The sequence below is a fragment of the Mesoplodon densirostris genome, chromosome 7 (assembly GCF_025265405.1).
Source record: "Mesoplodon densirostris isolate mMesDen1 chromosome 7, mMesDen1 primary haplotype, whole genome shotgun sequence".
Taxonomy (NCBI): domain Eukaryota; kingdom Metazoa; phylum Chordata; class Mammalia; order Artiodactyla; family Ziphiidae; genus Mesoplodon; species Mesoplodon densirostris.
In genome coordinates this window covers 7024385-7049406 of record NC_082667.1, presented here as the reverse complement: position 1 = coordinate 7049406, position 25022 = coordinate 7024385, and the positions used below count along the sequence as shown (strand labels likewise).

The following is a 25022-nucleotide window of genomic DNA, read 5'->3' as shown; positions in this document are numbered from 1 at the left end:
AATGTCAATAAATGTCAACTGTCTCTTTCTGGACTCTGAGGAGGCCGGGCCTTTTCCCTGGGCCCCAGTTTCTTCCGCCGCCCTCTCTGGCAGCGGTACAGGGCAAGTTCAGGTGCACATCCTCCCCAGGCTGTGCACATCCTCCCCAGGCTGTCCACACCGCTGTGGCCTCGGGGCGGGTTACAGCGGAGGAATCCGAGGCCGCAGGAGAGTGGGAGGTGGCCGCTATGAACCTAAGCTTCGGGCAAGCCCACGCCCGGCGCCTCAATGACCACGCCCCATCCCCGAAGGCCACGCCCCCGGATCCCTTCCCCTTGCCTGGAGTGGGCCCAGCCGGCGTGCTCCTTTAAGGCAGCCAGCGGGCCGAGAAGAGTGTTTAGCCCCCTCCGACGCCGCCAAGGTACGGGCTTCACCTTTAAGGCGGCGCAGGGACTTCTGGGAAGGCCGGCGGGATGGAGGCGGTGGGATTTGCTCACGGCTGCTGGTCCGGGTGAAGCGGGGCGGGAGCCGGAGCTGGAGCGGGAGGCGGGCCCGAGCGGGAGACGCAGGTCCACGCGGGCCGATCGGGCCGGGAGAGGGGGGGCTCTGGGTCGGCCTAGGGGAGGGGTCGTCTTGGGCGCGGCCTGTGAGAGGGCCCGGCCAGCCCGCGGGGAGGGGGCGCGGTCCTGGGTGGCCGGGGGCAGGAGCTCGGCCTTTTCAGGGGAGGGGTCCGCAGGATGTCGTGCTGGCCTATGGAGCGCGGCCTGGGGGGAGGGGGGGACGAAGAACCCGAGATCTCAGCTCCTTAGGGGAAGGGTCTCCCCAGGGTCGAGCTGCCCAGGAGGAGGGGCTCTGTGGCTCGGCCAGCCTGTTGGGAAGGGGGCTGCCCGAGGGGGGCTGGGGCCGGATCTCCCAGAGGGACGGTGTCTCCGCACGGGAGTGAACCCCCCAAGATCCCCGTAGGTCCATCCTCTGGCGCGCCCTGCTCTGGCTAAGGGAGTCTCCAGGGAAGCCCCGAGACTGGGTCGCCTAAGCCGGCCTGAGCCAGTGGTCTGGGCCGAATCCGGGTCCAGCCTCGCCGGTCGCACCGCATTGCGTCTCCCGGGCCAAGACGAGCCGGGCGCGCCCCCTGTAGGCCGAGCGCGGGCACGGTGCGGTCTGCTGCCTGGGGGACAGGGCACCCCGGGGACCCAGGCGTCCGGGGACCCTAGGTGTTTACCTAATCCGGGGCGGACGGCGGCGTGGCCCCAGGCCCGGCACCCCCTGCCCGCCCTCTCGCCTTCACAGGCGGCACGGCCATGGCCACGATGGTGCTTCCTCGGGAGGAGAAGCTGAGCCAGGATGAGATCGTGCTGGGCACCAAGGCCGTTATCCAAGGGCTAGAAACCCTGCGCGGGGAGCATCGTGCCCTTCTCGCTCCCCTCGTCGCTCATGAAGCTGGTGAGGCAGAGCCCGGCTCACAGGAGCGCTGTGTCCTCCTGCGCCGCTCCCTGGAGGCCATCGAACTGGGGCTGGGGGAGGCCCAGGTAGGCTGGTCTGGGGTGCTGAGGAGGGAGGTCATGGGAGGGGTGGAGCCTTCCAGAGGAATCCTGGCAATGTGGTAACAGAATCAGAAGGGAAGGAAGAATCTGTCCCCTGGAGCCTCATGGTAGGATCCCAGTAAATATCTGTTGAGGAAATGGATGGGCTCTGGAGACACCGGCCGTGCCTGGCCCCAGGAGGGCCTGATCATCTGGCTTCTCTGCTAGGTAGCAGAGACTGCATGGCCTAAAAAAAACAGAGGAAATCCTTAAAGATCCCCCCATTCATTCTTCTATTCATTTGTTAACAGGTAAGTTATCAAGTGCCTACTATGTGCCTGGCAATGTGTTAGGTGCCAGGGCTACAGGTCCAACAAGACAGATGAGATCCCTGCCCTAGTCCAATAGGAAGAGAGTCAGAAATACACATATATTTATTCAATATTATGATAAGTTTTCCAAAGAAAAAAACAAGATCTTGTGATAGCCTTAGCTATTGGTCAAGCAAGACTTCTGAGGAAATGATATTTAAATCAAGACCTGAGGAAAGGAATGAACCAGCCTCCAGAGAAAGGAGGAAAGTGAGAGGATGCATGTACAAAGGTCCTGAAGTGGAAAAGATCTTGTTGTGGAGGGAGAACTGAGAGACCTGTTTAACTGGAGCTTCATGAGGAAAAAGAGGGACAGAAAAGGCCTGCAGAGAAGGCGGGGACTAGATCATGCTGCGCCTTATTAGTTTGGGTTTTATTCTCAGGAAATCAGGAAGCCTTTGGAGGGTTTAAGCAGTAAAGGGACACAGTCTGGCTTAGGTTTCAAAAACTCTCTCTGGCTGAGGGGTGGAGAATGAACAATTGTGGGTCAGGGTGGAAGGAGGTAGCAGGTGTTAGGAAGCCACTGCTAGAATTCCAATGAGAAATGGTGGGTTGGGCCATGAGGGTAGTAAAAAGGGGGTCAGTCCTAGACGTTCTGGAAGTAGGTCCAGTAGGGCTTGGGGATGGACTAAAGGAGACAGAGAGGGGCAGGGAAAGTCCCAGGTTTGTGGTTTGAGGAAATTAAGAGGAGGAGAGAGCCTGGATGGGTCAGGAGTTCTGTGTGGGCCCTCTTAAGTTGGGGCTGCCAGGATGACATGCAGACGGAGCTATCCAGGAGGTGCTGGGGTGTACAAGGAGTAGACTCTCGGGCAGAGAGTCTTGGCCCACTCAGATCTTGGCTGAGTCACTGCCTGGCTCTGTGAATCCTGGGCAGGTGGTATCACCTTGTTTTTAAAATAGGGATCGTGCCATCTGCTGTAAATACTTCCAGGCTGTTTAGGATATTTTTTTAAAATAGCTAGTGGTTGTGAAAACACCTGTCACTTAGGCGTTTGCTAATCAACTAGAAAGCACGGCGTCCCAGACTGCCTGGCTCTCTGGGAGGGCAATATGTCGGGCATTCACTCCTCGGCCGGCTGACTGCCAGGTGCGGAGGTGAACACACACGGCCCCCTCCCAGTGTATACAGGCACAGATGGACAACAGGATGGCATGGAGGTGGGGGAGGTGCCGTGCTTTCCGGGGGCTGAGAGCATAAGAGGCTTCACTGCAGAAATGACCCTGACCATGAAGGACGGAGAAAGGGTAGAGTCGAGGCAAGGCCCCAAGGCGGGAAGAGCCTGGAAGCTCAGGAAAAGAGTCGTGGAGTTTGGGGAGAGGGATGGGGGCGGAGGCTGAGGCCTCTGGATCCCCTTACCTGCCCCTGTGGTTTTCCAGACACTGGGGGTTTAGGACACACACCCCCTCCCCTCCCTGGGAGCTGCAGGAGGACAGGGGCTGCCCTGGCCCCTTGGCAGAAGTCAGGATGGGGTCTTTCGGTAGCCCTTCAGTCGTCTATCAAGGTCTTTGGGAAAGCGCTAGCCCTGGGCCAGGGGCAGCGGTATAGTGGCTCTGGCTACAGGGCTTGAGTACAACTCCTAGGAGAGACAGGGAACGAGTGGACGGCTCGGGAAACGGGCAGCACCCCAGCTGGCGCTCTTAATGATCCGAGCAACCCAACAAGGTGGGAACTGGACCATCAATGTGGAGGACCAGCTGGAGGCCCAGGAAAGGGGATGGTCTATTTCAGAGTCCAGCACAGCCAGCCTGGGAGCCCAGGGCTCCTGACCCCAGAAGGAAGGACTTAGGAATCCCCAAGCCTCCTGGTTTCAGGTCTCAGGCTATGTTGGTCTGTTTGGGGCCCTGGGGCAAAACTCCCTTGGTGAGAGGAGAACTTCGGGGCCCTCAGCCCTGCGGCTCCTCCGGGCCTGGCTCTTCTCTGGGGCCCAGGCTGGGGCGTCAGCAGGGCTCTGACCTCCGTTCCGGCTGGCTGCGCAGGTGATCTTGGCGCTGTCGAGCCACCTGGGGGCTGTAGAGTCGGAGAAGCAGAAGCTGCGGGCTCAGGTGCGGCGCCTGGTGCAGGAGAACCAGTGGCTGCGGGAGGAGCTGGCAGGGACGCAGCAGAAGCTGCAGCGCAGCGAGCAGGCCGTGGCCCAGCTCGAGGAGGAGAAGCAGCACTTGCTGTTCATGAGCCAGATCCGCAAGCTGGACGAGGACGCCTCCACCAGCGTAAGCCCTACCACGGCCACCGGGCGGGGTGGGGGCACCTGGGGGCAGGGAGGGGCAGCAGGGAGCAGGCCCGCCGACCCCTGGGCCGCCTCCTTTCCTGACGCCCGTCCCATCTTCCTCCCCAGGAGGAGAAGGGGGACGTCCCCAAAGACTCTCTGGATGACCTGTTCCCCAGTGAGGAGGAGCAGAACGCAGGTGCAGGGGGTGGCTGGCTCTGGGGGCGGGAAAGGAAGGCTGTGTGAACTCCTGGTCCTTGGGACCCAGAGGTCACGGAAAACAAGGTCTGAGTGGCTGCCGTGTTCTTTCCTGCCTCGTTTCTGATTATAACATCCCAGCATTAGAGCTTAAAAGGCGGGTTTTACATGTTGCTTCTCTCGTCTCCCAAGTTCTGTGAGAAGCAGGCATCACAGTTCAGAGCTTTGGAGCGGTCTGGCCTGGGCACGAGCCCTGCTGTGCCTCCATTTGCTCTGTGACCACTGGTAGAGTTTCTTTCCTCTCTGAGCCCCCTCTGAGGGATAAAAGGGGACGCATGCACAGTGCTGGTCCCCGGGCCAGTACTGGCCTTGCTGACCGTGTGGCCTGTGTATCAGAGCCTCTCTTCTGCACGTGAAGAGGCTGAGGCTCGGGGGTTAGGCGACTTGCTCTGGGACACACAGCTTGAAGCACCGGAGCTGGGACTCTGCCCACTCTTCTTGTGGGGTGACTAGACCCACTCTACAGATGGGGAAACTGAGAGCTAATGGTGACTTGCCCAGGGCCACGTGTGAGGTCGGTCAAAGGTATGGCTGGCATGTGCCGGCCCAGCTCAGGGGGCACTTGGTACATCTGACCTCTCGTCCTTGGCTTTGCAGCCCCCAGCCCTGGAGGAGGAGACGTGGCTGCCCAGCACGGGGGCTATGAAATCCCAGCACGGCTCCGCACCCTGCACAATCTGGTGATCCAGTACGCCTCTCAGGGCCGCTATGAGGTGGCCGTGCCACTCTGCAAGCAGGCCCTCGAGGACCTGGAGAAGACGTCAGGCCACGACCACCCTGACGTGGCCACCATGCTGAACATCCTGGCGCTGGTCTATCGGTGAGGGCTCCTCCGGCTTCGGTCACCCATGGGAGCATTCTTCCTGAAGGCTCCAGCCCGGGTCACAAATCCTCAGGGACTGCAGTGGGCCAGCACTCGGGTTCCACCAGGCAGTTGGGTGACAGAGAAAGAAGGATCTTGTCCCTGGAGAGGGCCAAGCCCACAGGGTGCCTGAGCTACAGACATGAATATGCCTCAGTCTGGTGGTGGACAAAGGTTTGGACATAACCAGGGAGGGGACGGCACACGAGGGCTCCGGGGGCACACCTTCTCCAGGCATCAAGGCTTGAGGAGGGCCTTTGGTGAAAGTTGAGTTTGCCCAGAGCACAAGAGGGTCGGAGAAGGTCTCCTTGGCAGAAAGGCCACCATGAGCAGAGGCCCTGGGGAACAGAGGACAAGGTGCACTGGGCATGGGGCAGTGAGGGTGGGATCTGGGGGAGTCTGGCTTGTACCCCAGCACTGCACGCCCTTCCTGCACAAAGCCCCCCAAGCCAGAGAGCAGGGCCTGACCACGTCTCCCCACGCTCTGGGTCACACCCCATCATGCTCACTCATTAGTAAGTATAGGAAGAGTGACCACAGGGATCTTGGGCCACTAGGAGGAGGGCCTTGGGCTGGAGGATAACCCTCATCATGCTCCCACCTGCCCCCAGGGACCAAAACAAGTACAAGGAGGCTGCCCACCTGCTCAATGATGCCCTGGCCATCCGCGAGAAGACACTGGGCAAGGACCACCCAGCTGTGAGTGAGGCTGGGTGGGAGGTGGGGGCTTCCCCTCCCCCCCCCCCAGCTCCCAGGTCCCGGGTCATGGAGCCTCCACTCTCCCACCCCCTAGGTGGCCGCGACACTGAACAACCTGGCAGTCCTGTACGGCAAGCGGGGCAAGTACAAGGAGGCTGAGCCCCTCTGCAAGCGGGCACTGGAGATCCGGGAGAAGGTGGGAGCGGGCAGGGCTGGGCAGGCCAGGTGGGCTGGGCAGACGGGGGACGTAGGCCGGCCCCGGGCCCAGCCACCGGCTCCCGCTCCTGTCTCAGGTCCTGGGCAAGTTTCATCCAGACGTGGCCAAGCAGCTGAGCAACCTGGCCCTGCTGTGCCAGAACCAGGGCAAAGCCGAGGAGGTGGAATACTACTACCGGCGGGCACTGGAGATCTACGCCACACGCCTTGGGCCTGACGACCCCAACGTGGCCAAGACCAAGAACAACCTGGTGTCCTGGGCTAGAGGGGGCTGGAGGAGGGGGGAGGGGGAGGGAGGAGAGGAAAAGGCGCAACTCCTTGCATCCTGCTCACCCTCTGGGCCCTGCCCCTCCAGGCCTCCTGCTACCTGAAACAGGGCAAGTACCAGGATGCAGAGACCCTGTACAAGGAGATCCTCACCCGCGCTCACGAGAAGGAGTTCGGCTCTGTCAGCGGTGAGCATGGCTGCTGTGTGCCCCAGCTCGCAGGCCCGCTCAGCCGTCAGCATCTAGGACGAATACCTCAGCCCGGCAGGCCTCACGCCTAGGGTCTGGCTGGTCCGCAGCCACTTGTGTGCACACGTGAGCACACACACCCAACTCACAGCCCCGTGGGAGGTTGTACGCGTGCAATGCCCTCCCTTTGCATACCCGTGCCCTCGGCCCAGAGCCTCTTCCCCTTTCTCCACTGGGCAATTCATGGTCCGTCACTTCCTGCTCTGGGACCCCTCAGCCCGGCCTGTCATTCAGGCCTAGCATCGTCTCGCACCGTGGGCCTGAGGTTTGTAAGGGTGTGCTCCCCCCACCCCCCAGTCACAGGCCCCTCAAGCACAGGCCTGTGCCACAGGCATCTCTGTTCCAGAGGAGCATCAGTCATGTTTTGGGTCTGTTTCTTGTTGATTCATTCATTCAGTGAAGCCCAACCCTGGTCCTTCTTGAGTACCCCTGACCTCCCCCCAGACCCCAGTCATGTGTCCAGCCCAGCCAGGAGAGGCCCACATGAGAGGCTGGTGACAGCCCCCTCTCTCCCTCCAGGGGACAACAAGCCCATCTGGATGCACGCAGAGGAACGGGAGGAGAGCAAGGTAGCTCTGTGGGGCAGGGCCGGGGCAGATGTCTGTGGAGGGAGGATGAGGGTGGAGGTGTGTAGAGGGGAGGGCCTTCTCCCACCTTCCGCTTATCTCTCCCCCAGGATAAGCGCCGGGACAGCACCCCCTATGGGGAATATGGCAGCTGGTACAAGGCCTGTAAAGTAGACAGGTGAGGACAGTGGGGGGGCACTGCTGGGCTAGCAGAGAGCTGGGAAGCTGCATCCTGGGTGGGGGCCGGGGCCAGGCTCCACACTCCATACTGCTCAGCCCCAGAACGCACACCTCCTCTCTGTCAGCTCATCTTTCAAGGCCCAGGTCACAGGCCACCTGTCCCAAGAAGGCTTTCTGTCCCAGGACAGCCTGATTATCTCTCCGGGGTTTCCCAGCTTTTAGTCCTGGTGGCAACATCCCACCTAGGGCCCTCAGGTGATTCCCCAAAACAGGGGAATCCAGGCGGACCTAGCACAGGGCCTGACACACAGGAAAGGCTCGATTTCGGTCGGCTGGATGGTTCCTCAGGGCCAGCGTGGGCTGGGTGTCAGGATGGGCCCTGGCTCCTGGGGAACACGGAGCTGGAGACCGTCCCGCTCTCCCATCCGCAGCCCCACGGTCAACACCACACTGCGCAGCTTGGGGGCCCTGTACCGGCGCCAGGGCAAGCTAGAGGCCGCGCACACGCTGGAGGACTGCGCCAGCCGCAGCCGCAAGCTGGTAGGGCAACAGGCACCAGGGGTGTGGGCAGGGACCTGCGTGGCCCTGTGTGTGATCCAGTCAGGGCCCGTTGCTCCGCCTGATGCACCCACCCTCCCTCAGGGCCTGGACCCTGCAAGCCAGACCAAGGTGGTGGAGCTGCTGAAAGACGGCAGCGGTGGGCGCGGAGACCGCCGTGGCAGCCGAGACGTGCCCGCGGGTGCCGGGGCTCGGTCTGAGGCTGACCTCGAGGAGGCAGGGCCTGCAGCCGAGTGGAGCGGGGTGAGTCTAGGGGCTGGACTGGGCCAGGAGGCTGTGTAGCCGGCGTGGCACAGAGACGAACCCGTCTGCCCCACAGGACGGCAGCGGCTCCTTGCGGCGCAGTGGCTCCTTCGGGAAGCTCCGAGATGCCCTGAGGCGCAGCAGTGAGATGCTGGTGAAGAAGCTGCAGGGTGGTGGCCCCCAGGAGCCCCCAAACCCCAGGTGAGCCGTCCACCCTGGTGAGCCTCTCGAGAACCCACCCCACAACCTACCAACCCCAGCTGAACTTCAGACCCAGGGTGAACCCCCTGTCTCGCTCAAGCTCCACCCACCACCAATCTCCCTTCCCATCAGCCTCCCTCCCCTGCCCCAAGCTGACCCCTTCCCCCATCCTCCCCCAGTTCCACCGTGGGCAAATCCTGAATGCCCTTTCCCCTCAGGATGAAGCGGGCCAGTTCCCTCAACTTCCTCAACAAAAGTGTGGAAGAGCCAGTCCAGGTACGGGTGGATAGTTGTGGGCACTGGGCAGCTGAGGCCCCGGCCCCAGGCCTGCATGTCCTGTGTACTTGCCGAGCTTCTCAGGCATGTCTCTTCATCCAGCCACACTTGCTGTCTCCATCCCAGGCCTGGCTTTGGGCTGGACCCTGGGGAGACAAATGAGGGAACCTCAGCTCCCGCCTGTGGGCAGCCAGTGGCAGCACAGTAACTGTGGAGGTGGGTGGGAGTGTCAGGACCCCAGGGACTCTGACTAGTCAGGCCCCTTCGGGCCAGGGAAGCGCGCACTGGCAGCAGCACGGGGCTGAGCCACCTGCCCCTCTGCCCACAGCCTGGAGGCACAGGCCTCTCTGATAGCCGCACCCTCAGCTCCAGCTCCATGGACCTCTCCCGACGGAGCTCCCTTGTGGGCTAATCCTGAAGGGGCAGCCGGTCGCCAGAGCCTCCACCCGGCACCATCCCCACCCCAGCCCTGCGCATGGGCCTGCTGCTTGCCCCTCCTGTCTCTCCCAAGAACCCCTGTCTTTTCTGTTCAATCTCAGGGTAACCTCCTCCCTTGCATCTCAGCCTGAGCCCTGGAGGCTGGGCCTGCCCACTCCAGCTCTACCCCTTATTTATTCCTTCCAGCAGGGCCCCCTCTTCCCTAGGTTCAGGGCCAGCGGAGGGGCTGGCCAGGGTCTCCAAAGGTAGAGAGAGGCTCAGTGGCCCCCCCTCCGCAGACCCCAAATCCAAGAACACTAAGCACCTGCCGTCCCTTCAGCACCCTGCCCTCCCCCGGCCGTTGCTTCTGTATATAGAGAAATAAGTTATTGGCCGCACTCCTCCCCTCGGTCCTTGGTACTATCCGGCCTCTCCTCACCCCCACCTTTCTTTAGTGGTACCGCCCAGGCCTTAATCACCCCCATTCCGCGCGGTGGTATCTCCCAGGCTCCACATCTCAGGGGCGGTGCCTCCCCAAAGGTTCCCTGGGCATTCTCGCTTTCCTCCCGGCCTCTGAATGGTGCGCCCTGCCCCGTGTCCCAGGACGGAGAGCCCACCCCCTGTCCGTCCTCTCACCGCCGGGCTCTGCCCTGCAGCCTGGTCTTATGCACTGCCCCTCCCGCCCGGCCTGTCCAGGCTCGGCCTGACCCCGCCCCGGGCACCGCCCGTAGAGCCATCCTGCCACTCCTCCTCCCACGCCTGCAGCTTCTTGCTAGGGGCAGTGACGGACCCCTGTGGCAGGAGGGGCTGCCCCAGTTGGGAGGTGAGGCGGTCGCTCTCTATTTTCAAATGTTGCTGTAGAAATAAAGACGGTTTGACTCTGAGCTGGGCTTGTTTTGGGGCGGAGCCCGAGGGCTCCTAGCGTCTCTACGTCTCTACATTGGGGGTGGGGACAGGAGAGGCTGCGAGTGTGTGTGTGTGTGTGTGTGTGTGTGTGTGTGTGTGTGTGTGTCTCGCTCACAGGAGAGGCTGCGAGTGTGTGTGTGTGTGTGTGTGTCTCGCTCACGTCTGGTCCCGCGCAGCTGCAACCCAAATAGGCTTCTCCTATCCCGGAATTGTTCGGAGCCCCACAGATTCAGGATTTTTTTCTAACAACCTTCATCTCTGAGATTCTGGAGACCACGGGCTTTGATCGAGCTTTGCCCCTTACCAGGCTGTTTGACCTTGAGCGAGTTACCGAGGCTCGATTTCTTCATCTATAAAATGTGGGTGACACCTTCTTCCTGGGTTTTCTGCTGGGAGTTAGGAGCGCCAGCACACGAAGAACCCTGGATAAATGAACTTTTACTAATGCTGCGGGGAGTGTAAGGATGAATGCCTCTGTCGGACAGACGTGAAACGTGTCAGCGCCAGCACTAAACTGAGGATCTAACGCCGGGATGCTGGCAGGCTCCCGAGCGCGGTCCTCAAGCCCAGGTACTTCTAGGGAGCGAACTACAAGCTCCAGAAGGCAACGCGCGGCGATGGTGGGGCGTGGGCTAGGATTACGCCTGCGCAGCGGGGGGCGGGGTGAGTTGCACAACGTAAGGAGACTACAAGTTCCAAGAAGCCACGCGACGAGGTCCCACTCCGGAGTGTTTGCGCCTGCGCTTCGCAGGCGGGGCCTCTGGGGCGGAGCGGCCACCATCTTGAAACGGGAGGCGGAGCAGAGCCGACTGGGAGCGACCGAGCGGGCCGCCGCTGCCGCCATGAACCCCGAATAGTGAGTGCGCCCCGCCCGCGCCGTCCGGCGCAGCCTCGATCCCGAGTACGGGGCTGTACGCTTACCGGGGTTGTCCGGCCCGGGTCAGGACTGCGCGGCGCCCCCACATCCGGGTCCCTCTTCCGCTGACTTCCCCCCCCTCACATCCGGGTTCTGCCCCTCCCCCGAGGGCCCCAGAACCCCGGCTCGACGCCCCGAGTTCTTGCACCCGGGCCCGGAGACTGCGACCCCGAGGGGCACCACTTGGATCCCGAGGCACCGGCACTAGCAGGCCTTGTCGGTCAGGTGACCCCGCAGCCCCGGTCTTTCCAGGCCTCAGTTTCCCCACCTGCTGCCTGAGAGTAGCGGTCTGGGTGCTGACGACGGTCCTGGCATTGTGGAGCCCACTCCCAGAGTTTCTGGTCTCGGTCCAGATTCGGGCCCTTTAGGTCAGGTCGTACATTCTGCTCTCCAGTCCTCCCGGAATCCGGTTCCTGGGGGCTGGCCCGCTGGGTAGCTTTTCCGCAGGTTCTTCCCTCCGGGGCTGCCGCTTTGCCCTTTACCTGGATCAAAATGCCCTGCCGCTCCCAGAGGCTGGTCCCTTCCCGCCCTCCCCTCACCTTTGCGCCGTCACACCCCTTCCCTTCGCCGTCACCCTGCCGAAGAAGTTTAGATGAATGTGGCATTTGCTTTCTCCGTTCCAGTGGGATTCTTTGTTTCTCAAGCTTTCCTCACTTCTTGGTCACTCCCGCTACGGGTAGGTGGCCCACATCTCTGCCCCGACTTCTCATCGACAGCTTTCCCTTAGTGTCAGTTATCTTCTTCCTCTTTTGCCACTTCCTTTTTCTCCTCCAGATCCTGGCCTCAGATTTCCTTGGGGAAGGGTGAAGCTCTGAGCTGGATTATAAGGGGTAACAGAGAAGGGAACCAACAGGCTTTCACAGAGACTTTGGAGTCTGAACATGGTTTCCAGTATTAAAGTTAACAGCTGTGTAACTTAGGGCAAGTCGCTTCCCTTCTCTGGCCTCTGGTTTCTTCATTAGTTGGGAATAACCGGCACTCACTTCATTGGACTGTTGTGAGGCTTAAATGAGATGATGCATTTGAAGTACTTAGCACAAGGCCAGGCACAAGTAGGAACTGGATACGTTTTAACTGCTATTATCATTGCCGCTTGTTAACCATCTCTTTTTGGAGGTTTCATACCAGGCTCTTTACATAGGTATTCAGTTAAGTTCTAGGCTGGGCCCTGGCTTCCACTTCTGGGGCCTCCCCTGCCACGTCAGGTACGGCACAGGGCAGTGTAGGAGGGTTTCCCTAAATAGCCCCTACTGGACCCAAAACCATGGAGTCTGTCAGGAATCAGGGTAGGATACCCAGCTCTGTCACCTAACTGGTGTGATCCTTGGCAAGTCACGTCCCTCTCTGTGTCTCCGTTTCCTTCTCTGTAAAGTGGGAATTCAGATGCACCCCTTTGGGCCAGCTCTGTTATGGGGAGTGGTCAGCCCTCCCCATCCCAGGACTTGTGGGAGGATCTTGTGAGTGCTTTAATACTCTAATCCAAGGCACACCTCACAGTGTGGGAGAATGCTATAGTTTTGACTCCAGGATAATGGCGGGTGGGCTCCCTGCCTTCCTTCACACCTTCCCATCCTTTCTCTCCAGTGACTACCTATTTAAGCTGCTTTTGATTGGTGACTCGGGCGTGGGCAAGTCCTGCCTGCTCTTGCGGTTTGCTGTAAGTAAGAAGCTTCCCATACCATCCATCTGGGGTCCTGGCTGGTGGCCGGAGGGAGATGGGGGCAACCCAGAGTATAGTGGTTGCAAGACCTGGGAGACCAAGGATGAAGGTGCAGGACTTGCCAGCAACATATCTGACTGAACAGGGGCATAGGGCTGGCAAGTTGGGGTGCTGAGAACTGGGGCTCAGCAGTTAGGAGCTCATCTGGGGCAGGACACTGGAGGGAGGTTTTCCAGATGAGCCTCAGACCTGTTCACTCAGGCCATTTCACTGGTCCCTGATCTTCAGGATGACACATACACAGAGAGCTACATCAGCACCATCGGGGTGGACTTCAAGATCCGAACCATTGAGCTGGATGGCAAAACCATCAAACTTCAGATCGTGAGTGTTGCTCCTCCCAGAATCTCTGGTGCAGAGACATCTCTCTTGGGAGGGGAGGGGCCCTGGGCATGGAGCCCAGGGCTGACCTGCCCCTCTCTCCTGCTGTCTTGTAGTGGGACACAGCTGGTCAGGAACGGTTCCGGACCATCACTTCCAGCTACTACCGGGGGGCTCACGGCATCATCGTGGTGTACGATGTCACCGACCAGGTACTCCTGGGCTCACCATCCCCCACTTTGCCTCCTCAGCCTCAGGTCTTTGGCTTTTGCTGCTTTTTACTGTTCCCGTCCTCTCTTTCTCATGCTGCCCGAAAAGGAGACTGTTCTCAGACTCATTTTACAAGGAGGGAAATAGCTGCAGACCTGGATCCTCCCCAGGCCCCGCTGCAGGGCCTTGGTAGAACCAGGCCTCACCTCCCTGTCAGACTTGCCACTTTATTCTAGACCTTCCAGGCACCTGTCTTTTGTGGGGGGGTTAGTCAGCTGCTTGGTTGCTGTGCTGGGCCCGTGGCCTCCTGGGTAAAGACACTGTGGAGAAGCGATTGGAGGGCCTTACACAAGGAAGTGAGGGAGCCCTGCACTCTGGGCCCAGTGTGAGCAGAGTTCTGGGAGCCCTGTGTCTGCTGTGGCAGCGTTGGTCTTGTGTCATTGGCATCAGTGGTGGTGTTAACAGCGGGAAACAGTCCTGTCACGCGTTAGAGTTCACAGGTTCTGTCACAGCCCTTTGATGCTTGTAACACTCCAAAGAGGTGTGTGTTATATTCCCATTTTACAGATGAAGAAATGGGTCAGGGTGATAGGACTTTCTTAGGCCCTGCAGCTAGTTAAGTGGCAGAGACAGAAAGCCCAGGCCTACTGATTCTACCCGCTTTGTTTTTTTTTAAACTTTGTTGCTTCATGGGGGTCAGGCCGTGGGGACATGGAGATACTTGTATCAGCCCCAGTGCAGGAGGAGTCCCTGCTCTGAGGGGCAGCTGGGTTGTTCAGCTCACCAGAGACTCATGATGCCTCCTGGACAACAAGCTGTGGGTTAACTTTGCTCCACTCAGACAGAGGTCACCAAGGACCTCTAACTGCCAAAACTTGTGACTTCATTTCAGTTTTTGCCCTGATTGATCTCTCATGGCTTTTAACTCTGTTCTCTTCCCTCTCTTTGAAAAAGTTACTGTCTCAAGCTCTGCCACCTCCTGCTGCAGCAGATTCTCTTTTCAGTGACTTCTTACTGGTCTGTCGTATCCTGCCCCGCTATAGCCCCAGATTCTGTGCTTCTTGATTGCCCCAAGCCGCCTCCTGACTCTCCCTGCACAATTCTGGCCACCTTGTGGTTTGGCTTCTTGTTTTGTGATTTCTACAACTAAAGAGCTATCACTGTGGATCTCCTCCTGTGTCCTGCATTCTGCTGGCATTTTTTGTCTGTGTTAATTCTCATGTTCACAGTATATAACCCAGTGAACTCAGTGGTGGCATCCCTCTTTTCCAGATGAGGAAACACACTTAGACGTATGTTGAGTTACCTGCCCATGGCTTCACAGTCAGGAAAGGCAAAGCCCGTGTTTTGAACCCAGGGTTCTTTGCTTCCCAGCACATCCTTTCCTGCCTCTAGACCGCCTTTAGGCCATTTGCAGAGCTCCAGACCATCTGCAGAACTCAGCTTGTCTGGTGCTGGTCTCCCCATCTCTTCTTGAACTGGCTTCTGCATCCTCATCTTTATAACAGAGTCCCTGTTGGCCTGACCAGAAAACTCTTCCCTCCCCTATCCTGTCAGTCCCTGGGCCCCTCTGTTCTCCCCCATCATCTCTCCCAGATCCGTTCCCTCGTAATAATAGCAGTGATGAGGATAATGGCAGCTCTTGCTAATTAAGCGCTTGTTATGAGACAAGCCTGCATTCATTATCCCATGCTCACAACAGCCCCACCAGGAGGTACTGTTTTACAGAAGTGAGGAAACTGAGGTTCAGAGAAGCCAAGTGACATATCTAGGATCATACAATAAGTGGCAGAGGTGGGGCCTAACCCAGGGTGGTCTGACTCTCAGTCCTGTGCTCTTGCCTGCCTCATTCCCTGGCTCAGGGCACATCTTCTCTGCCCTGGATTATGCCAACCGTCTCCCAGTTGGTCTCCGTCTCCTTGCCGGTCTGATCTGGCCTCTGCACTCCTGCCAGGACTATCTTCCCAGAACACAGGTGTGCTCTTGCTGCTCCCTTCCTAAGAAAACCTCTACTGGCTCCTGGTTATCTAAGATTTGGCCAGGCTAAGACCCTCCCTGCTTGGGCCTGCTTTCTCTCCCTCTCCTTCGCTGCTCAGGGCCTGTGTCCCAGCCGCTTTTAGCTTTTCCTCCTCCCCAAAGGCAGCACGCCCCACCCATCCCATCCCATGACCCGGCGTATGTCTTCTCCTCCCCTTGCACCTTTCCCCGTCCCTCCACTGGCACCCACACGGGGGTAGTTCGTCCCTGCAGGTGTAGATCGGCTGTCATCTCCCCAGGCAGAGATGATCCTGGAGCTCCACCAGCTCCTGCCTTCTATCCCTGCAGCGCTTGGTCGCCCTGTCTTGCCATTGTGTGTGCCGTAGTCTAGTCCTCCATTGTCCCCTGAGTGCTTTAGGGCAGGGCCCAGGCATGATTCCATTATTTGAACCCAGTGCCCAGCACAGGGCCTCGCCTGGGACATGGCAGGAGGTGTACGTTTGAACCCAGTGTGATATCACCAGACCTCTGGCTCCTAAGAAGGGAAAGCGGCTCTAGCTCAAGCATATTCCTAAAAGTTCTGTCCTTTGTCGGTGTGCCAGGCGTCGGGGGTGGGGCGCAGCAAGCTGCCGGGAGAGCCAGGCCGAGCGCAGAGGCTGTCGGTGCCAGAAGTAGGACGAATGTCAGGCCCTGTTCCCAGGATACCTATCTCTCCCGTAGGCCAGGGTCTCCTCTGTGAGGATCCTCCATCTACCACTGGGCTCCAAGGTTTCAAACCTTAAAGGGATTTTAAGGCCACTGTGGGGACTCTAATTCTCACTAACCTGTTCTCCTTTGTTTCTGTCTTCCCTCTGGCCTCTCTCCTGATGCCATTTGCTCCCTCCACGTGGTTAGGCCTTTTCTGTGTCTTGGGGAAACACGAGCAGCTGCAGGAAGCAGAGCTGGCTGGCCCTTGGTCTAAGCTGTTGAGGTGTCGGGGCTGTTGGTGGACAGCCGGGGCTCTGCTGGGCCTGGCTCTTGGGGTCTCAGACAGAGGAGGGCAGGAAGGAGCGCTAAGCCTGGAGGAGCTTCCTCTGGGTCCCTGAACCCAGGGCGCCTGCCTTTCTCAGGAGCCCAGGACAGCCATCTTCCCCTCAAAACCCCTGTTCTCAGGCCTGGCATAGGGGCGGGAGGTGGGAGCAAAATAATTTTTGATCTGGTCCCTCTAGGAATCCTATGCCAACGTGAAGCAGTGGCTACAGGAGATCGACCGCTATGCCAGCGAGAATGTCAATAAGCTCCTGGTGGGCAACAAGAGCGACCTCACCACCAAGAAGGTGGTGGATAATACCACAGCCAAGGTGAGCAGGCCTGGGCCAGGCCGCCCGGGGGGGCTGGGGCCTGCCGCCCCTCACCTTCTCTCCCCTTCTCTTTCCTCCTCTCCCCTTATCAGGAGTTTGCAGATTCTCTGGGCATCCCCTTCCTGGAGACGAGTGCCAAGAACGCTACCAATGTCGAGCAGGCGTTCATGACCATGGCTGCTGAGATCAAAAAGCGGATGGGGCCTGGGGCAGCCTCAGGGGGTGAGCGGCCCAACCTCAAGATTGACAGCACCCCCGTGAAGCAGGCTGGTGGCGGCTGTTGCTAGGAGGGGCTCGTGGGGTGGGACCGGAGGTGGCACCTTCTCCAGATGATGCCCCTGGAGGGGGCAGGAGGTACTTCCCTCTCCCGGGGCATTTGAATCTGTGGCTTTGGGGTGTCCTGGGCTCCCCATCTCCCTCTGGCCTGTCTGCCTGCCGCCCTGAGCCCCGGTTCTGTCAGGGCCCCCAAGGGAGGACACCCAGGACCTTTGGCTGGGGTGAGGGTGTGGGCTTGCTCTGCTGCTGCCTCTGGGTGACTTTAAAAGATACCCCACCACACACCTTTGGGACGAGGACTCTCCTCTGTCTCCCTCCCCCTGCCCCCCGTGTATGCTGCAGTGGGTTTCTCTCCTTACTCGTCCTCCTCCCCTCCCCTGCGCACCCCCCTTCCCCAAGAGCTGAGGGCCTCCCTGGCCTCTACTGCCCCTGGCTGCAGTCAGCACCTGGGGCCAGGAATGGGACCAGGGGATCCAGGGCCCTGGAATGCAGGGCCCTGGGCTGGACCTCAGGACGGGCATGGGGCCACAGGGGCCCAGCAGCCCACTTTCCTCTCCTCCCTGCCTCCCCCGCCGACACACACACTCACAGCTCGAGCCGTCCAGCTGCGGTGGGGTCTGAGCACATCTAGGGCAGGTGGGTGGGCAGCCGCGCTGGGCCTGTGTCTTGAGCCCAGAGGGAGCCTGCTCCTGCCACTCCCTGCCCTGCCAGAGCCAGGCCCGTGTGCTGCCTGCCCACCGTGCCCCTTTGTCCCCAAGGCAGGCGGAGGCGGGAGGCCCACCGTGCCAGAGGCTGGGCACCAGCCTTAACCCTCACTCCGCCAGCACCTCCTCCCTCTCCCTGAGGCAGCACATCTGGCTTATTCTCCCCCTTCCGTCCCTTGGAGCCTATGAGGGCGGATCCTCATCCCCTGTCGCTACTTCTCTGGGAATGTGGGTGCAACCCAGGGTGGGGGGGGGCCTCTCCACTTAACTGCCTCCCACCCAGGATGCTAGCCCCCTGCCTCTGACACACCTTCTTCCTGCAGAAAAACAAACCTTTGATCTCTACCTGAGAAGCCATGTCCCTTGTGCTGTCTCTTGCCTGTCCCACCTGTGCCCTCCCCTCCAGCTTGTATTTAAGTCCCTGGGCCGCCCCTTGGGGTGCCCTCCCAACTCCCAGGTTCCCCTCTGGTGTCATGTCAGGCATTTTGCAAGGAAAAGCCACTTGGGGAAAGACGGAAAGGACAAAAAAATAAATAAATTTCCACTGGCCCTCGGGTGAGCCGAGGGTTTTTGCAAGGAAGTTGTGGTGGCCGAGTGTGGTCTGTGGTGGGAGCTGCCTTTGGGTGGCGGGGAAGGAACTGGAGCCCTGGTCTTGGTGGGCTGCACAGGGGTCCTGGCTTGGGCTGTGTGACCTAGGGTTGCTGTTGAAAGGCCTTGACCCATTTCCTGAAGCCAGGAGAGCTGCCTGCTTGTGCTTCTGTGGTCTGTCCCCACGGGCCCAACACGGTTCTGGCCGGCCGGGAGGGCGGCTGGCGGCCGTCAGTGAGCACCTGGTGAGCCGCCGCCGCCGCCGCCGCCGCCGCCGCCGCCAACACCCACACAGGCGGGTCCGGGATGGGGAGTTGGGCCGCAGACCTTGTGCCCCGCTGGGTCCGGCCCGCGTCCCCTTCGGCCCCCTGGTTCAGCCTCCTCTCCCGGCTTTTTCTGGGTTCAAGCCAGGTGTCTCTGACCCCTCGGTCGGTTACAAGTGCTTTGCACTTTAAGACCTCGGTCCGACCTCCGTGGCCGGCGAATGAGGGCAGAGGTGCGGGCACCCGTCCGAGTGGACCGAGTGTGGCAGTGGTGGGCTTGTTGTGTGACGTGGGGGTGGGGGTGGGGGGTTATGCCAGGGATGTGCGCCCATGCTTACGTGTCCCTGAGGTTGGGGCGGGGGTGGCGCCCTGGCCGCGCTGGCGGAGGGGCGCGCAGAGACCCAGCCCCGCCCGCCCGAGGCTGCTCGCACGGCGGCCCCGCCCCCGGCTCCGCCCCGCCGGCTTCGCGGGCTGGAGAGCGAGGGAGCCGCGGGCGAGGGATCGCAGGATGAGCGATTGGGGCCCGGGCAGCCGGCAGCGGACGCGCCCCCCGAGCCCACCGGCCCGCGCCCCACGGCCCCGCGGCCCTAATCCCGGCCGCGCCGGCCGCGTCCCCCGAGCCCGCGCCCGAGCCCTGCGGGCCATGCCCGGCCGGCCCTAAGCGCGGGCCGGGGGGGCGTCCCCTTGCGCCCGGGCCCCGCGCTGGCGCCCCCCGGGCCGCCGCCCGGCGCGGGGGCCATGGCGTTCACCTTCGCCGCGTTCTGCTACATGCTCACCCTGGTGCTGTGCGCCTCTCTCATCTTCTTTGTCATCTGGCACGTAAGGCCGGGCTGGGGCTGGGGCTGGGGCTGGGGTCGGAGTGGGGGCAGGGGGCGCTGGGAGCAGGAGGGGGACGGACGGATGGTCTCAGGGCCCGGAGAAACTTGGAGCCTCCTCTCCGCTATCCCCCATCAGTCGGCTACTGTTCGCCCCATAAACACCCCCATCATCGGCTTCCTTCCCGGGCCCCCCCCTTTCTCCGCCGCCCCCGACTGTCTGTGGGTATGTCAGTCGGTCTCTGACCCCCCTCCCCTGCCCCATGGCAGCCTTGGGGTGTGGGGCGGAATTCTGGGATTCTTGTTCCTTTCCCTCCTATTTCCCCACCCCCCAACCCCCGCCATCTAGTCGCCCCCGTTTGTCCGTCGGGCAGTTTGTCTGTCTACTCTCCCCACCCCCTTTGTGGGTTTTTCCAGCCAGAGTGATGGAGCCAGTTGCTATGGCAACTGCATCTGTTTACAGGACCCACAGACCGCAGAGCCCATTAACCCTTTCCATTCCCGCCCCCCACCCCCACTCCCTGACCCAGCAGTGATTGGCTCTAAGCAGCCCCAGAGACCTAACCCCGACCACCAGCTCACCTTGGGTTTCCCTACCCCCCTCCTGTTCGGGCTTCCCCCCAACTAGGTTTCCTCCCCACTTTCCAGCTTTCCTCCTCTTCCTGCCCCCACTTTCCTCTTTGTCTCCTGTTTGCTTTGGTCTGTCTCTCTCTCCAGCCTTGCCTCACACCTGGTTCTTCAAAACGTCCATTTCTCATCCCTTATCCTGATTGCCTACCTTTAGAGAGGGTCCCTCTCCCCCACTCTCTGGGGCCTTCTCAGTGGTCCCCTGCCTGTCTCCCTACTACTCACTACAGAGCTATCAATCAGCCTCCAGCTTATTTTTTGGGACCCTTGCCCCCCACCCCCTTTACTGCCCTCTCTTCTCCTATGTCCCCTGAGGTTTCAGCCACCACCCTATCCCCTCCACACGGCCTGTGCATCTTGGCCCTGGCCCTCTCAGCTCAGCAGCCTCTGCTTGTACGTCCAGCACACACCTCCCTGATCATCGCGTTATCCCCCACCGGTCTCTCTGTACCCGCTTCCTTCCTCTTCCTCCCCATTGCCTCACCTGCTTCTTTCTTGGTCTTCCCACTTCATCACTCCTTTCTTTTCCTGGGACCTGCTGCCTTCCTGCTCCGTGGTCCTCCCTGGCCCTTGATCAGTCTCTCCCTTCATCATCCCCTGCTGTCCCCTTGCTGTCTCTTTTACATCAGGATTCCATGGACTCTGACTGCGCCCCTTCTGTGTGAGGAGTGAGTCCCCATAGACACCTTCAGACACACACACCCCATCTGCAGCCCTCTCTCTTTTTGGGTCTCTCAGTTGCTTTTTCTTTTCTCTGCCCCCTTCTCTGTTTCTCTTTCCCTTCCTCCATCTCCCCTAGGTCCATCTTGGTCTCTCCGAGCCTCCTGCCTCATCCCAGGGCCTTGGACAATCCTGTGGGGTGGTGGCAGGAGGGCTGGAGTCCTGAGGACTGGAAGGAATTGAGAGTCACGGGCTGGGCACACAGAGCTAACCAGCTCCTGGGGGGAAGGTTCCTGGAATTCAAGAAGCCCCTTTTTGGGCCCCTCCCCACCCAGAGGCCTCCAACAGCCTCTGTGGGGGTCCCTGTCCTCAGGGGATGCTCAGAGCAGACCTCCATCCAACACACCTGTGTCGATGCTCCTGAGAACCAGGCTCTGGGCGGCTTTGGGAGAGACAAGGATGAATAAGACTCAGGCTTCGCCCTTCTGGGGCTCCCAGGCTGGGAGAGAGGGCCCAAGTGCTCTCAAAAAAAATACTCATTGAGTACCGACTACGTGTCAGGCACTGTGTTCCCTCAGCTGTTTAGCTGGACGATCATAGCAAGTCTCTTGTCCTGAGTCTGTTTCCTCATCGGTAAAGTGGGCTTGTTGTATATACAGCAGAGTGTATATAAGCCCAGAGCAAGGCTTGCCAAGGGGTGTGCGGGTGGGGAGAGGAGGTGTGGTCCTCAACCCAAATTGGTAAGAACTAGATAGAACCTTCCAGGGCAGGACCCCAGATCCCACCACAGACCCTGAGCCTAGGCCCCACTGGTCGCTAGGCAACCCTGGTGGGGAGTGACGCGTGTCTGCTGTCACCGTGGGGGATTGTTTGTTCCAGGGGGCTGAGTCAGCGCCAGGCAGCCTGGGGGGGTGGGAGGTGCAACACTCGCCGCCTGCTGGTGGTGCCAGCTCTGGGACAGACAGACGGCACCCTTCCGCTCCCTGCTGGACCCTGTTGCTGTGCCTGACAGGCAGGCGGCTGCCCAGAGTCAATGGGGAGTTGGTGGGGCTGCTCCAGATGGCCCCAGCTCCCTCCAGGAAGCCCGTGTTCTCTCCCTTCGAGCCTTAAGGGGTCCGGGATGCTTGGGGGTGGTGGGCCCGCTGCCTCATCCTAGGGCTGGTGCTCAGGGGAGGGGACTCCAGAAGGCTCCTCTGCCAGCCTTCCTCCCATGCCAGCTCCCCCCAGGTCTGCCCCATCATCCTCTCAAACACCTGCTCCCCCCAAGTGTTTCCCATCCCAGTGAGGACAGTGCCGTCCACCAGATGCCCCAACACCCAAAGTCACCTTGGGCCCCTTTGCCTCCACTTCACCGCCATTCAAGCCCTCTGGCTTCTGGCTTCTAAATAGCTCTGGAATCCATCCCCACCTCTCCATCCCCACTGTCCCTCTCTTCACTCAAATCACCACACCTCCCCCCCAAGCCCCAGCCGCAACACTCCAATAGTCCCCTGACTGGTCTGGCCTGAGTGTAGTAAAGTGGTTAAAATTTTAACTCTGGAATCAAACGGGTTTAGAAACCTGGCTTGCCACTAACTAGCTATGTGGCCTTGGACAAGTCATTTACTCTATCTGTTTCCTCATCTGCAAAACGGAAGTGATAATACTAGCACCTACGTCATCAGGTTGTTGCAAGCATCAAACGAGTTAACAAACATAAAGCCCGTTGGCATGGAGGAAGCATCATGTATGTCTTGGCTGGGACCGTTAGCCAGTTTGTGCTTCCTGTTCGGTCAACCCTAAAACATCATCCTAACCACCCCGCTTTGCTGCTTTATACCCCTCGATGGCTCCCCTTTACTTCTTTGTTGAAGTCCAAACATCTGGTCCTGCCTCACAAGGCACCCTTGTCTGGCGCTGCTGACCTCTCCAGCCCATCTTTCACCATTCCCGTCTTTCTTCCCGCTCGCCTCACGCTTTCACTTTAGCCATATAGAACCTGCAGGCTTCCTAAATGTTCCTTGTTCTTTCAACCCTCTGCCTTTGTACCTGCTGTTCCTGCTGTTCCGACTGCCTTTCCCACATTCGTTCACCAGACAAACACCTACTCAAGAGTCCAGCCTGAACTCCCCATCCCCACCCCACACTGGATCAGGCACCCAACCCAGGTTCTTCCTGCACTCCACAGCCCTGATCACCCTGGATGTAGTTCACAGTTTTTCTCCCAAGTCTGGGGTTCCTCCCGGGTAGGGGCTGTGTCCCAGGCTTCTGGGACCCCAGTGTTCAGCACAGGGCCCAGTGGAGAAGACACTGTCTCTTGGGATGTTTTGGATGGAGGTGTAGTGGACATGTCCTGAACTGGGCATCAGCACACTAGAGTTCCATTCCAAATTGTTGTGTGACCTTGGGCCAGGCCCCACCCCTCTCTGGGCCTCAGTTTCTCCACCTTTGCAGCACGTCCCATCTGGCCCGATCCCCATGTGTGAATCTTATGCCACAGAAGAATGCGTGGGGGGCCATAAGCTGCTGCCCCAACCCTGACGGGCACACGCCCCTCCCCCAGATCATAGCCTTTGACGAGCTGCGGACCGACTTCAAGAACCCCATCGACCAGGGGAACCCAGCGCGGGCAGTAAGTGATACATGTGCTGTGCCGAGGTGTGTCCGTCCGTCTGTCTTGCCATGTGTCGCGGGTGGAGGACGGCGGGGGGACAGGAAGACGGAGGTAGAGGGGACGGTGGCCGTGCCCCTTCCTCTGCCTTGTCCCCGCCCCCAGCAAACACCTGGCTCCGGCTCAGGGCTCGGGTTCCTCCTGGCGGGGCAGCCGTTGCCAGGCTCTGGGCCGTTGCTATGGAGACGCGGGTGAAGATCCCTCCATGGTGACGGTCGCTATGGGGACGGCGCGGCTGCTTTCCTGCCGCGCCGCCGGAAACGCCGCAGAGCCTGCTCTGGCGCCCCCTGGCGGCCACGTGCAGGGAGTGGAGGGGCGTGGGAGGGTGGCGGGGCGCCCCCAGTGCCCGCTCCTTCACCTCCACCATTGCGGTCTTTTCCTCTCCCTACAGCGCGAGCGTTTAAAAAACATCGAACGCATCTGCTGCCTCCTGAGGAAGGTCAGTGTCAGGGCTAGGGGCAGGAGGCTCCTAGCCGAGCTCAGCGCCACTGTAACCCAGAGCCGGGCCTTCCCCCTCTGCGGCCTGTTTGATCTGCTCTGCCACGTGGGAGGGAGTGGGAGGCTAGAAGCCCTTTCAGTCCCCAGAGGTGATGGTAGGTAGGCACCTCCCAAGTGCCCTTGAAGCCTGGATCTGTCCTAGCACCTGGCCGCTGACCTCTCACCCTCACTCCCCAGCTGGTGGTCCCAGAATACTCCATCCACGGCCTCTTCTGTCTGATGTTTCTGTGTGCAGCAGAGTGGGTGACCCTGGGCCTCAACATCCCCCTCCTCTTCTACCACCTCTGGAGGTGAGGGTAGCAGCTGCCTTCGGGAGGGTGAGATGGGAGAGCGGGGCAGGATGTGGGTGGGAGCCTTGAGGGTGGGCACTCAGGCCCCTCCCTCCCCCCAGGTACTTCCACCGTCCTGCGGATGGCTCTGAGGTCATGTATGACGCGGTCTCCATCATGAATGCTGACATCCTCAACTACTGCCAGAAGGAGTCCTGGTGCAAACTCGCCTTCTACCTGCTCTCCTTCTTCTATTACCTGTACAGGTGAGGTCCTGCCCATGGCGGTCAGAAGTCCAATCCCAGGAATGGCTGGGCCCCAAGTTCCTGCCCTTTGCCCTTGATGACTGAGGGCAACCTAGGGCGCGACAGGGCTGGTGGCCAGCAGCGGGCATGCTCGCGACTTGGCTCACTGCCTTGTCTTCCCACAGTATGGTTTATACGTTGGTGAGTTTCTAAGGGGGAAGCCGGCCAGGGAGCGAGCCCAGAACGGACCGGACGCCTGTGCACCCCCAGCCCTGCCCCTGGGCCGCAGAGGCCTCAGCCCTGGGGAGGGAGGGGGCACTGGTGCCCCCAGCCTCCTCTCCCCCACCCCCAAACTGCTGCTGCGGGGACTTCCCGCCTTCAGAGCCCCCTCCCCTTGGACTAGGGCTGGGCAGAGCTCTAAATAGGGGCAGGAGCTCCTCTGCCAGCCTGTGGGCATGGCAGTCAGTCCTGGAAGGGGCGGCACCTCCGGCCTTGTCCACTTCAGAGGGCACCTAGGCCCTGCCACGGGGCAGGGCTTGACCCTGGAAGTTCTGGGCCGCCCCCTCCACCCCCCCCCCACCCTGGGGCTCCCCCTGCAGGTGGGGCGGTACCCACACCGGGAATGAGCAGGCTCAGCAGGGGGGCAGCCCCACCCCTAGTCTGCCCTCCCCCCTCCCCCAGGCTTTCTCTCCAGACCCCTCCCTGTCCCCCCTTGCCCCAACCCCAGCCACCCTGTCTCTTGGACCTATTTTCTATGTTGCCTGGAGGAGTCCAGCACCCCCTCCCCGGCCATTTGTGACAAAATATGAATAAACTACTGCAAACACGTGGGCCCCAGTTCTGCTCCTAAAATGCTTAAAGAGGAGATGGGGGGAAAGGGACTGCATAGGGGGCAGTCCTGAGCTAAATCCTTAGCACAGCTGGCCTCAAGCCACTGGCCTACAGACCCCACTAGCGACCTCCTCAGATGGA

The 25022-nt window shown here is 60.4% G+C and overlaps 3 protein-coding genes across 10 annotated transcripts; all 3 read left to right on the top strand.

The window, feature by feature from the left end:
• The first annotated feature begins 308 nt into the window (after window positions 1-308).
• On the top strand, window positions 309-9949 carry KLC2 (kinesin light chain 2). 7 transcript variants are annotated; one of them, XM_060105670.1, is made up of 16 exons: window positions 309-400; window positions 1267-1505; window positions 3848-4078; window positions 4204-4273; window positions 4930-5152; window positions 5806-5893; window positions 5988-6089; window positions 6187-6360; window positions 6465-6564; window positions 7144-7193; window positions 7301-7368; window positions 7802-7910; window positions 8013-8171; window positions 8248-8372; window positions 8591-8648; window positions 8977-9949. In XM_060105670.1, exons 2-16 carry the CDS (start codon window positions 1278-1280, stop codon window positions 9058-9060), a joined length of 1869 nt encoding a protein of 622 aa, XP_059961653.1. In that variant the 5' UTR covers window positions 309-400; window positions 1267-1277; the 3' UTR covers window positions 9061-9949. The 7 variants fall into 7 exon arrangements, with proteins under 7 accessions (XP_059961653.1, XP_059961648.1, XP_059961649.1 ...); XM_060105665.1 differs by having other exon boundaries at window positions 1231-1505; XM_060105666.1 differs by lacking the exon at window positions 309-400 and adding an exon at window positions 438-544 and having other exon boundaries at window positions 1231-1505.
• Window positions 9950-10712: 763 nt separating this feature from the next.
• RAB1B (RAB1B, member RAS oncogene family) lies at window positions 10713-18015 on the top strand. The gene is made up of 6 exons (XM_060104335.1): window positions 10713-10827; window positions 12472-12544; window positions 12836-12931; window positions 13045-13140; window positions 16324-16455; window positions 16548-18015. The coding sequence occupies exons 1-6, from the start codon at window positions 10814-10816 to the stop codon at window positions 16740-16742; spliced, it is 606 nt and encodes a 201-aa protein (XP_059960318.1). The 5' UTR covers window positions 10713-10813; the 3' UTR covers window positions 16743-18015.
• A 1009-nt stretch (window positions 18016-19024) lies between these two features.
• On the top strand, window positions 19025-24881 carry CNIH2 (cornichon family AMPA receptor auxiliary protein 2). 2 transcript variants are annotated; one of them, XM_060104595.1, is made up of 6 exons: window positions 19025-19105; window positions 22931-22999; window positions 23430-23477; window positions 23714-23826; window positions 23928-24071; window positions 24236-24881. In XM_060104595.1, the coding sequence occupies exons 1-6, from the start codon at window positions 19025-19027 to the stop codon at window positions 24261-24263; spliced, it is 483 nt and encodes a 160-aa protein (XP_059960578.1). In that variant the 3' UTR covers window positions 24264-24881. The 2 variants fall into 2 exon arrangements, with proteins under 2 accessions (XP_059960578.1, XP_059960579.1); XM_060104596.1 differs by having other exon boundaries at window positions 19031-19105; window positions 22822-22999.
• Window positions 24882-25022: the final 141 nt, after the last annotated feature.